Source organism: Bolinopsis microptera, chromosome 6 (assembly GCF_026151205.1).
Source record: "Bolinopsis microptera isolate Bmic1 chromosome 6, MBARI_Bmic_1.0, whole genome shotgun sequence".
NCBI classification, from domain to species: domain Eukaryota; kingdom Metazoa; phylum Ctenophora; class Tentaculata; order Lobata; family Bolinopsidae; genus Bolinopsis; species Bolinopsis microptera.
In genome coordinates, this window is record NC_087077.1 from 8,444,634 (window position 1) to 8,457,327 (window position 12,694).

The window sequence follows — 12,694 nt, forward strand, 5'->3', positions numbered from 1 at the left end:
GATTCTATTGAAATAGAATATAACAAATTTTAGCATTAAAGACGATCAATAATTATCTTATCAAGAGATGGTATTAAATTTGAAATTTCAGCAACATGTTCGAAAGTCAAGAAAATACAGTAAATATCAAAGAAGTAAAGTTGGAGATTCTCCAGATGATCATTGATTTTTCTTACTCTGGAGAAATTCTCTTGACGCAGGTAATACAACATTGTAGTTTTTAATCACTGAGAGTTTCACATCAATAACATGCTTTTCGAAGCCTCTTAAATTATTGAAAATTTTAAATTGTGCTACATATGGCTTTTTAACCAATATCTTGATTAAAAAATATGTCCTTCTCAGGAGAACGTTGAAGATGTTCTGAGGGCTTCATCATTTTTCCAAATCTACTCACTGAGGAATGCATGCTGCAAATACTTCACACAACTTCTAGATACTGACAACGCTATTGGCATCTATAACTTTGCAGAAAAGTTCTCTTGTTCACAACTGCAAGAAGCCGCTTTCAGGTTAGAGCCCCATTTTATTTTTTTCCCTGCTCTTGCCGAAGGCAAAAAGATCGTAGGGAATAAGTAATCGGGTTTGGATATATGAGGTGGCCCGACGGTCCTACGTTGACGACAAAAGTCTGCTCCTTCGCAATATAATCCACTCTTCATAAATTCGCTGTATTTGAGGCGTCTGTTGTGCTGCGCGCGACGCCAGCTATGAGTAAATTAATTACAGCCATAGCAACAGAACTTTGGTGGTTGACAACCTCCAACTTGATTTATTTGAGTTGATTCGCGCGGACCGGCATTGCGCAGTATTGCATTTACACTGTAACCGATTGCCACAATTACGTTACATCGATATTACATTCGTTTCAAAACAAGCTCTCACACCTTTCACAATTTCCACTACCATGACTGCGAAACATTCAAATGTTAAGGTATGTAAGCCAATGATGTTTTTAATCTTTCTATCTCTCTTTGATACTTTCACTCACAATTGTCACTTAAAATTAGTTAGCTTCGACATTGAAACTATTTACTGCATATTCATATAATCATAGTACAACGTCCTACATTGATTGGTTGATTTACATTCATACTCATGCATTATCACTCATTCATCATCAGCTATTGATCATCGGGGATTCCATGGTGCGCCGGTTTTCATCCCACTCCAATGCAAACGAGCAATTCAAGAAGTTTAGCCACCTCTCATATCCTGGGAAAAGAATTGAACAAGTACTAGCGATCCTTCAGGACGACCCAGCTGTTTTGCAGGTTTCATTTCTTACACAAGTTTTCGTGGTTATTGGTAGTGATTATATACATATAATAAATTACTTAACAAATATTCATGACATCAGCTTACAATAAATAAACTGTATAACACAAAGTTTGTTTTCACCACCATTTTAATATCGAGCAATAATATCAGGTGAATATTTCTGTTTTTGTGAAAATAACTGCATACAAATTTACTTCAGCAATATAAAGATTATGATGTTGCTGCGGTATTCCTCGGCACCAATAACATAGGGCAGCTAGAGGTGGAGGAAACGGTACACAAATCGTACAGAAAGTTGCTGCACTTTCTAAATCTATCGCTTCCTAAGACTACATTAGTAGTAATGGACATATTACCCCGTCTATGCGAGTGGACGAGAGGTGTACCCTTGTGGGAAATAGCGCCCAATAAATGTGTGGATGCTTTTAACGAGGTGTTACTGTCGGCCTGTATCGATTGGGGAGTAAGGTGCTCCCTCAGCCATGATGAATTTATAGACGCAAAGGGTAACCCCAGGAATAAATTATTCCTGGCTGATGGACTCCATCCAAGTTACTCGGGAATTCAGGTCATGGTGAATTCTTTATTTGCGTTTCAGAACTTTGATCAATACGGCAAGCTAAACTTGAATCCACAGACTGTGCCTAAACCGGAACCCACACCAGCCTCAACTCCCCTCCACCCAACTCTTACATCACCTGTTGGTGTGACCGGTTCCCTTAATCAGGTGTTTCAGCAGCCCCCTCGTATCCTGTTTGCCCCCACCAGTCCTCCACAGCTCACTGATGTCAATCATTTTCCTCCTCTCTTCAGCAGCTCCCCCTTCACCCCTAACTTCTCTGCTCTTAACTACAGAGGGGCCCTACTCTCTGCTCCAAAAGTGAAGTTGCTTCATCCTCATGAAGTAGCCTGCACCCCTGTGAAGCCATCTTGTGACGCAGTATCTGACACACGACAGAGACCAGTACAGAATACTGCCAACCTGACCTCATCGCCAATGAAGAAGCCTGTTGTAAGACGCTGTCGAAGAAAAAATATCATACACCGCTCATGTAATGTTATGGTGTATGATCCCTCATCAACCAAGATCAAATATAGGAGAATCCTCCGTAAAGGTAACATGTCAAGGCCATCTAACACAGTAGTACTGATTCCAAACTGCGGGAACCGATTTGCTCACCATCCCGTCCCTCCTCCTCCTTCTCATCCAAAGAGCAATACTACTAAATCATTTCAGGCCCATAAGAAAGCTCCATCGAAACCTACTTCATCGACTCCATTGGCGCCCGTAGATGAAATAGCAAACTTATTCGTAATAAGTTACATGCAGAGGGTGAACAAGCAACTTTCTCATCCTCTGCATGGTGGTGGCCGAAATATTACAATCGTAGATGATGACCTCACTAGATCGGAGTATAAAGTTCTTAATAGATCCAAGAAACGGAATGTACAAACCGACCAGCAGCGTGAGTCAGTTAACAAACAACAAAAGGAATACCGGGAATCCATTAGCAGCGAAAAGAGGAAGGAGATTTTAGCAGAATCAAAAACCCGATATCATAGATGGAATAGTAACCTTAGTACTGAACAGAAAAAGGAGTACACAAAGCAAAAAAACGACCTCAGAAAAATGAAGAGGGAGCAAGACAACTATGATTTTATACAAAACTGCCAGGATCTGTTCCAAACTGAAATCTTGGGTCCACTCGGTTGTTCTGATGATTTTATGTCAGAAGACTTTTATGATGTTCCTAATTCGCCTGTTCGAACTACCGCTCTATCCGAAGAAGACAAGCGAATTATCAATACCTTTCGGGAGCACCTAGAAATATATCCGGACTTAAAATGCCAGGACTGTAATAAGCTGTACTTTTCAGATAAAATATCCTCCAAAAGCGGTAAAGTTAATTCCACCAATTACATTTGTGACATATGTTCTGCGGCTAAAAAAAAGGGCAAAATGTCATATATCTCTATGAAAAATAATTTAGAAGTTGGCTCCTTGCCCGACAGCCTCAAGTGCAACGATATAGAAGCCAAACTTATTTCGCCAAGACTTGAATTCATGAAAATTAGGTCATTACCTGCAGGTGGTCAGAAAGCAGTGGCAGGACCCGTTATAAATGTACCAGCAGATCCTCAGGAAGCATGCTTAACTTTACCACGTAATCTAGGACAGTCTGGAATAATTCCCGTTAAATTGAAACGTGATATAAAACACAAGTCTGTTGTCATGGATGATTACGTGAATCCAGACAAATTAACTAAAGCTCTCATTTGGTTAAAAGAAAATAACCCCTATTTTAAAGACATTGTTTTTAACGATGAGTGGTTCGAAGAAAATTATCCCAATCACGAGGACTTCTTTAAAATTTACTTTCCAAACGACCCAAAATTGCAGGAATTTGAAAAAGCTCAAAATGCTGCTAAATCGACGATGGGGCCATCTGATATGCCTTTCCAGTCATGTGTTCAACAAGAAAATCCTGATATAGCAGATTTAATTGTTCATTATGCGCCTGGCCAAGGTAACAAACCTATCCCTCTTCTCCAAGACAAAAACGCTGAGGTTTACGGTTTTCCACAATTGTTTCCGCTCGGTAAGGGTCATTTTAATGATGTTCGTCCCAATAAGTTGACAATGAAAAAATATGCAGAACATAGGCTCTTTAACGCCGATCGTCGCTTTGCTTCTAATCCAGAATACATTTTCTTCCTGCAGTGCCTAGTAGAAAAAGAGCAGCTACATAGTAATATATCCACTCATTTGCGTAAAGGGACCAAGCGCGATGTAGCTGGTAACCCAGTCAATGCCAGATATCTCCGAGATCTTACAAATGGCAATCCATCTCTTCACAGCTCAATCGAGTTGTATAAATTCATGAAAACTATGAAAGGTTCTCCTGCTTATTGGCAAGCTGTGAAGACAGATGCATTGGCCATGGTCAGCCAATTAGGTGCATTCACTTTTTTCCTTACTGTTTCTTTTAATGATTTGATATACTCTATTCCCGCTATTATGCAAGCTAGGGGTCAGCCAGTTTCCATGGAGTATCTAGAAAACCTAAGTTGGTATGATAAACATGAAGTATTACGGTCCGACCCAGTTACTGCTGTGCGTATGTTCAAACGTTTTGCTACAGCTATAATAAATCAGCTTATTATGAAGGAAAAGGTTCTCGGTGAATGTGAAGCTAGAGCTGGGCGTGATGAGTTTCAGGGTAGAGGTTCTCCTCATTTACATATGCTCCTCAAAATTTTGAATGCTCCTGAAATTGGTGTAGACGATATCGCTACCATTTGTGCGTTTATTGATAGGTATATTACTACCAAACGACCGTTACCCGATGAAGACCCGGAACTCGCAAAATTAGTGATGCTTCAAACTCATAAACACACCAAAACGTGTTCTAAACAGTCTGGTTCCAAGACATCAGGTTCTGACACATGTAAGTGTAGATTTAACTATCCGAAGGAACCTTCTACTGAGACAGTGATTATCATCGATCCCAATGGTAAGAAGCGCCCTGTTATCATTTATAAAAGGGATGTAGGTGACGAGAACGTCAACACTTATAATGAGGTTATACTACGAGCGGTCAGGTCTAATATGGACATTCAATATTGTGGTGATGCTTACAGTGCCCTGATGTATCTAGTCAGCTATGCCACTAAGCAAGAAAAGGCTGCACTTGATGCTTTAAAAAACGTTCAGGAAAGTAGCAGCATGCCTTTTAACGCTGGCTCACGTGAGACTATGAGGAAACTTGCTTTCTCTTGGCAGAATGTCAGAGAAATTAGTATCCAGGAGGCAATATACCGTGCTCTTCCATCTATTGGCATGACTTACTTTAGCCCACAAGTAATTTATATTCCATGTGGTCCACTAGAGGATCAACATTCAATTTTAAAACCTAAAGTACAGTTGGATGCTTTGCCTGATGATAGCACTGATATTTTCATGAAAGGCCTCCGTGAGCGTTATCAAAACAGGCCTGATGACCTTGAAAACATTTGCTTCGCAGAATTTGCTTCTAAGTATAAACCCCTGTACGGTCGTCCAGGCCCTCGCCAAGCAAGTAAGACTTTTGCTCTAAAAAATGGATTGGGTAATATAATACTGCGAGACCTTCCTGTAATTGTTCGCTCACATTCCTACTCTTCTAAGAATGAACCTCACAAATTTTATTACAGTAAAATATGTCAATTCCACCCGTGGCGTTCAGAGGCTGATATACTAGGTCCTTCTAAAAACACTATGCATAAATTTCATGACTGTATTGACATTATCAAGGCTAACATGATGAACTACGGTAAAATTTCGAGTGAAAGGATGGAAGAAATGTTAAAACGGGCACATGACGAAATAAATAGTAGAAAATCTGAACCGCAAAAAAACTCTCAGCCTCCTCCTCCAGAGCATGCTATGGCTTACCCACCTGATGGAATTCAACCTGTACAAGAGAATGTGGAGCGCCGCTCTAATTGTAAATTTGAATATGTAGAACCAACCATTTCAGCTGAGGCTCTAGCTACTATGGTATCGTCTCTTAACACTGCTCAGCGGGAGTTTGCTGACATGATTGACCAGCATGCTTCTGCTGTGGCTGACTCACAAACTCCCGCTCAGCTGCTCATGTTCCTCAGTGGAGCTGGAGGTGTTGGTAAAAGTTATGTAATTAATTGTATTAGGCACATTATCAATAGCAAATTTAAAGACTCTAAATTACATACTAGAGTTGTCGCTGGTGCAAGTACAGGAGTTGCAGCAATTTTGATAAATGGCCAGACAATTCACACTCTACTACAATTCGACACTCAACGCAAAGGCTTCTTCAGCATAAAGCCATTAGCTGAACCCAAGCGACAAACTTTATACAATTTCTACAAATATGTTGAGTACATCATTGTAGATGAAGTATCCATGTTGGGAGACACCAATCTCATTCAAATGAATACCAGGTTGAATCAGATATTTGGACACTCTCCTAACGACGGAGTTCTCTTTGGAAATAGAAATATTTTGTTTGTGGGAGATTTGTTTCAGATTCCACCTGTCATGCAAGCAATGGTCCATAAAATTAGAGGAATCGCCTCATTAGGCACAGATATCTGGAAAGATAAAGTCAAATTTCATGAACTAACAGAAATTGTAAGATCTAAGAATGACAAACCCTTCACGGAATTGTGTCATCGTCTGCGACTTGGCGAACATACCCCCGCTGACACTGATTTCCTTCAATCAAAAGTTGTGCAGGGTGATCTTCCCATTGAGACTCTGGCTCAAGCTATGTGCATATTTCCAACAAACCGTATGTGTGATGACCATAACCAAAAGTGCATTAAGCTGCTAGCATCCCACACTAAAATGTACACCGTTAAATCTCGTGATAAGTTTTCCAACTCAAAAGTAGATCATGTTAGAGAAATAAAAGATTATATGTCGAACTCTCTAAATGATACCTGTGGGTTGCCAGAAACCCTTGGCATTTGTTTAGGAGCACGAGTAATGATTAGGGTCAATATAGACACCGTTGATAAAATTGTAAATGGAGTTTGTGGTACGATAAAACATATTGATTTCTCAAATTCCTCTGAATTTCCAACAATATGGGTTAAATTTGATGTGCCTGAAGTAGGAAATAGTGTCAAACACAAATGTTCCTCGAAATGTTCAGCACAATGTCCTTTACATGAGTGTGTTCCTATAGCCCCTCTGGAAAAAGAATTTACATCACACCGTAATAAAAGTGTTTGGGTGAAGCGATACCAGCTTCCCCTTCAACTAAGCTGGGCATGCACTGTACATAAGGTACAAGGCCTGTCACTTAATGAGGCATACATTTACCTCGATGTGCCACCCGGCACTAAACGTTGGAATTGGAGGGGTGGTCAAGCATACACTGCAATAAGCCGCCTAACATCGTCCAACGGTCTTCATTTCTTGGCATTTAATCCGAAAGAAATTAGAACATCGTCTGATATTGTGTCTGAATATGTGCGACTTAGGACGCTATCTAAGTATCAAGCTTTTGCTAATCCTAAATCATTCGTACCGAGTCAGATTGAATCTTCGCAATCCCCTATCAACAATAACAAGGATCCTCCATGTTCCAACTCTAACACTTCCCCACAACTACCAAAATTCCTGTCACAAAATCTCAGTAACGTTCATAACCATACATCTCCTACACAGACACTTGATAGTGAAATGTTTCAAAATAACTACATTGGAAGAGCTCGAGTGATTGATTTCATGGATAGTCCCAAAGCCAGATATTTCGCCGAAACTTTAAATGATCTAGGTTTTCAAGTTTCAACAACACTGTCTTCCGCCCAGGAAGGAAATTCCTGCGGCTACAACAGTGCTAGAGTTATTGCAAAGCTGGCTCACTGTGATTACACCCAGCTCCATGATTGGTTTACAGTGAACGTCAGCGATTGCTGTTATAGCACTACGTCAGCCAATGATTTGCAAAGTCTTATGTGCGAAATGGCCAACGGACACCTGGAAAAACGAACCATAGACCCTAACTCTCGCTTTTTTATGCAAGTTGATCCGTTACCACTTTTTCTTACCAACGATGAATGTTGTAAATTAGTTAAATTCTATTCCGAAACCATTTACAATGAAAATTTCGCCGCATTAACCCCGGAGGCAGACAGGTATGCTGGAATAGGTCTTCCTCCTGGTACCTTTGAAAGAATAGTACAAACTTTCGTAAAAAAATCTGTCACAACACCTTTACTTCCACATTTATACATAGTTAATTCGCACGAATTCCCTGGAATACATTGGTTCGTAGTTAGTCTTGAAATATTTAGAAATATAAGTGAACCTTAGCTGCATACCTTAAGTAATTGATACTAAGTTTCCTAATTATTATCTGGTCTAAAGTTCGTGGTAGCTGTATATATATGATATTTTTTGTTTGCTTTGGTTGATACTAAATAAAATTGTTGTTTCCTATTTGATTTCTATAAAGTAGTAATTATATTACCTATTTCTTATTTGATTGTTATTTGTTTGTCCGAAATATTACTTTTATTCGCAGAGACAGTGTAATTTATCACGCAGTACTTTATCCAACGCGAATTTCAATTGTCAAACGATGCCGTTCAAATTAAATTAGCCCAAAATTTGTGCGCGGCGTACTAAATATTCGATTAAATCCTACACGCGCGCAATTACAAATCACAATAAAAATATTGCAACTTGCAACGAACAAAATAATCCAAAATCTTATTTTTATGAATCAATAAAATTCAACTTTTCATCGCAAATATTAACGGTTTAAGCAGGGAAAATTAATCGTGCGTGGTGTAACCGCGGCGAAATTCTTGTTAATATAGAATTCGTAAATATTTACCAGGTGGAGTAATAATTATCCAAAACTAATCGCTAATTACACCTTAATTAATTAATTAATCTAAAAACTCAACATGAAAAAAAAACCTTCTCATTTTGTGATTCCACTTGTAATAATAATACACCTCTGAAGGTACATTCTGCATAACTTCGGACTGATATCCATTGGAGAAGAGTTTCTGTCATTAGACACGGAGGCGCTGATAAGCATCATATCTGAGGACAAATTAAAAAGTAGCTCCGAAGAACAGGTATGTTCTTTCTTTATAACAGAATAAAAGTTTGCACAAATACAGTTAAACAGCTGCTCATGTCTTTCATGTCAAACTCTTAAAATTCCAAAAGATTAATAATAATTAATCAATGGACATAGGATTGAAATTAAATTCATTATCTGATAATAATAATAATTTACCTGTACTACCTCTCACAAACATCCACTCTACAAAATTTCTCTTATGTACGTAAGGGAAACTTAATGATTGCTTTCAGAATGTGATCTTCTGATCTTGTAGCCGGTGCGAGTAATCAAGTAACCATTTCTTTTTAACGGTATCTGTCATGTTGAATACATTAAAGCTATTCAATAAATGTTAAGTTGAAGGATTATATATTATGATGATATTACTACTGTATTTACTTGATGATGGGAAAATTTCGATTTATGTTTTGCCAAGCCTCATGTAAACAAAAGTCTCTTCAAGCCAATATTTATTTATATTCTGCACAATATTTTTTGAATATGGGTTAAATCGTTTAATTAGATATTCCAAATTAAATTACGACGCTAAATGAAATATATAACGCTATGTTACGTTAGTATCATCTCATCCCTATACATTGTCAGGTCTACACTGCTGTTGTTAGATGGGCACAACATGATATAGAGAACAGAAAGGATGTCCTTCATCGTGTGATGTCTTTTGTCAGGTTTTAATATATTATTTATATTAATTTATGTATTTTAATATGTACATATCAGTTTCTCTCAATTGTAATTACCGAGATCAACATCATACCAATTTGAGTTTTAACCATCAAATAGAACGACAACCTACCAAAACAAACTAGCTAACAACCATTTCATTGTATGTCAGGTTTGGGTTGATGAGTCGAGACAAGCTAACGGAGCTATCTCAAGGTGAGGAATCTCTGCTGCTAATAATAAACCAGCTGTCCTCAAAGTCATACCCACTACGGCACCCTCACAACCAACCCAGAGATCCTCAACGACTCAGCAGGTTGGCAGAATTTTAGAAATAGGCGGTCCGGTTGGCCCGTTTTTTTAAAGTTTTGAAATATAACGATATATCTTTTATTGACATTGAAATAAGTTAGAATTATATTCGAAGGAAGTTCCAGGCTGGCTGTAAGTTTATAATCGATCAATGTGTGGATATAAACAGTATATGGATAAGTAAGCGCGACCAATAGGGTCATGATTGATATATTCCCACCTTCAATCATTTGCTATATTTCTCATTTTGGTATGAAATCACATCTTATATGAATGTTGACAAAGTTCCCAATTTATCGACACCATATAAGATGCAATATGAACGAATTATATTGGTGGTCACATACAATTAAATTAAATGTTGCCTCACCTATCTTAATCAACTGTAGAGAAGTCTTGAAGCTGAAGTTAGAAGAACTTTTAACGTCCAAAGTCTTTGTTTTGAAATACTCCACATTTTCCCGGCTATTTATCATGGCCTCTCTTGACTTCACGCCGTTGATAGTTATCTCATAATGATCTTTCGTAACTTCGATTAGGATGTCAATCTCTAATTCATCTTCCAGGTACATTGGAAACTTATACCGTTTCCCGTAGCCTAATGGTCCACCAAATTTGTTTCCATGCTTGCTGGTGACCAATAAGTAGTCCAAGTGATCCCCCAAAGGCTCCCTTGCAAAGTTAAACCTCAGTTGCAATTCGAACACCATATTACGCTCATCATCAAGCATTGTAACATGTGCAAAGTTTTTTCCTGAAGTGCTGGTTTTGTAAACTCCGTTGAACACGAATTTTGTGCCCACGCCAACAGGAAAAACTGGCTGTTCGGTATCAATCTGCAATGGGACCCCAAGAAAGTTCTTTGAGCTTCCGAGGCCAATAAATGCAGATAATGCAACTATTAGTAGCATAGCATTGACCAGTGGCTGCTTGTCAAAAAAAGCAAACAAAGAGGAACGCAAAAAACTAGAATTAATCTGCTCTCATGCAAAGCGGTGCGTTACTAAGCACAGTACTCTTAAGGACCATTAATCACGTGACACTACTTGAACTGCTTTACTTCCTGACACGTGGTGTTCTTAAATCCATCAATAACATTAGTACATCTTAACTAATGTCAGCTGCTAAATGCTTTACTAGATAGTAGACACTCAAATATCAGTTTAATAGTTCAGAACCTTTTAGGGTTGCTAGGAGAGCTAGATGGGAATAATGACATAAACGGAACCATGTTTTTTTAGGAGAAGTTTTTACACAAATTGGACTAAAAGACTGAACACTGCAATGTATTCGTAAATTCGCTTTAAATAATCAAATCTTTTGTATGTCTTGGCAATCGTTTTTTTGGGTGATAGCGGAAATTTGATGCTACCCAGTACCCATTGATATGGAATATGATCTCTAGGTCAGAAGAGTCGCAACTCACAAGTGTGAACTGATAGATTGAATAATCCACTCTGCTGAAGTAGTACTATTTAAAGTTTTAATTTTATAAATTATGTTGATATTGATGTAGAAATGGGAGATCACTAATTGTTATCATTTCTAACACCCCCAAAAGTTGAAATAACACAACATTATTCCCAGGCGTATCTACATAGCGGGAGGTATAGCTGCTGGAGTGCACTCTGCCCTGTCAGCAGTGCAGTCCTACAATCCTGACACTGATACCTGGGAGGTTGGTTTTCTCTTTGTTTTATTATTTTTATTATTTTCCTCATCCCTTTCCGATCGGGCGACTCCGAAAATAGGTTTTTCGAACAATAGTTTATGTCGGATCCTACCAGTCGGACAGGAGTCGTGTTACCTCCCTTTCCTCTTTACTTGGTGCTTTGCATTTTACTTACTTAATACTTGTTACATATATCCAGCGTAGCTTTCTTAAGATTTAACAGGAGAACCACTTTATGTCACCACCCAGAGAATAGAAGTTTCTCTATCAGAAGCTTCTGGAATTATGACTGTGTAAAACGTGATTAGGGAATAAAGGAACACAATGTTCTATCATCTGAATCACGAGTGTCGGGCAGTTCAAACAAAATCCGAATAATCTGGCCTGAAATACTGTGATTCTGGGTCTTACACAGATCAAACCAAGTCTAACTATATATATAACCTATAATTACTGTTTAGTGATTGCAAACCAAGTCACCCTATAATTACTGTTTAGTGATTGCAGACCAAGTCACCCTATAATTACTGTTTAGTGATTGCAGGATCAAGTCACCCTATAATTACTGTTTAGTGATTGCAGGATCAAGTCACCCTATAATTACTGTTTAGTGATTGCAGGATCAAGTCACCCTATAATTACTGTTTAGTGATTGCAGACCAAGTCACCCTATAATTACTGTTTAGTGATTGCAGACCAAGTCACCCTATAATTACTGTCTAGTGATTGCAGGATCAAGTCACCCTATAATTACTGTTTAGTGATTGCAGGATCAAGTCACCCTATAACTCTATAATTACTGTTTAGTGATTGCAGACCAAGTCACCCTATAATTACTGTTTAGTGATTGCAGGATCTTTACATTATTTTAACTTATTGGCCCACTGCACTGTACTGTCGTGAATTGTCATAATTGTATACAACATCAAAATAAATTGGCAATTAAGTTAAATTGGAATGAAATTGGCAATTAATCTGATACTCTTAGCTGTTAGTTCGTTGAAGCAATATCACGTGGGTGACACTTGTAATAATTAACAATGAAATAGAACACCAGATCATGTAGTATGTCATGTTTTGAAATCAGGGTTACAAATGTCAAATAAGTCAGTGCACATAGTACATGATCTGTGGA

The 12,694-nt window shown here is 38.2% G+C and overlaps 2 protein-coding genes across 3 annotated transcripts in view; both read left to right on the forward strand.

Moving 5' to 3' along the window:
• Window positions 1-12,694, forward strand: part of LOC134816912 (mucin-2-like) — a 765,431-nt gene that overhangs the window by 348,348 nt on the left and 404,389 nt on the right. The gene's annotated exons all lie outside the window — the stretch shown is intronic.
• The window catches only part of LOC134816923 (kelch-like protein 3), a 99,988-nt gene that overhangs the window by 83,763 nt on the left and 3,531 nt on the right, over window positions 1-12,694 (forward strand). For both annotated transcript variants that reach the window (XM_063825974.1, XM_063825973.1), the window contains exons 3-8: window positions 92-200; window positions 346-512; window positions 8,784-8,901; window positions 9,498-9,580; window positions 9,748-9,891; window positions 11,475-11,565. In XM_063825974.1, coding sequence (XP_063682044.1) covers window positions 92-200; window positions 346-512; window positions 8,784-8,901; window positions 9,498-9,580; window positions 9,748-9,891; window positions 11,475-11,565 — 712 coding nt within the window. The remainder of the gene's footprint in view (window positions 1-91; window positions 201-345; window positions 513-8,783; window positions 8,902-9,497; window positions 9,581-9,747; window positions 9,892-11,474; window positions 11,566-12,694) is intronic.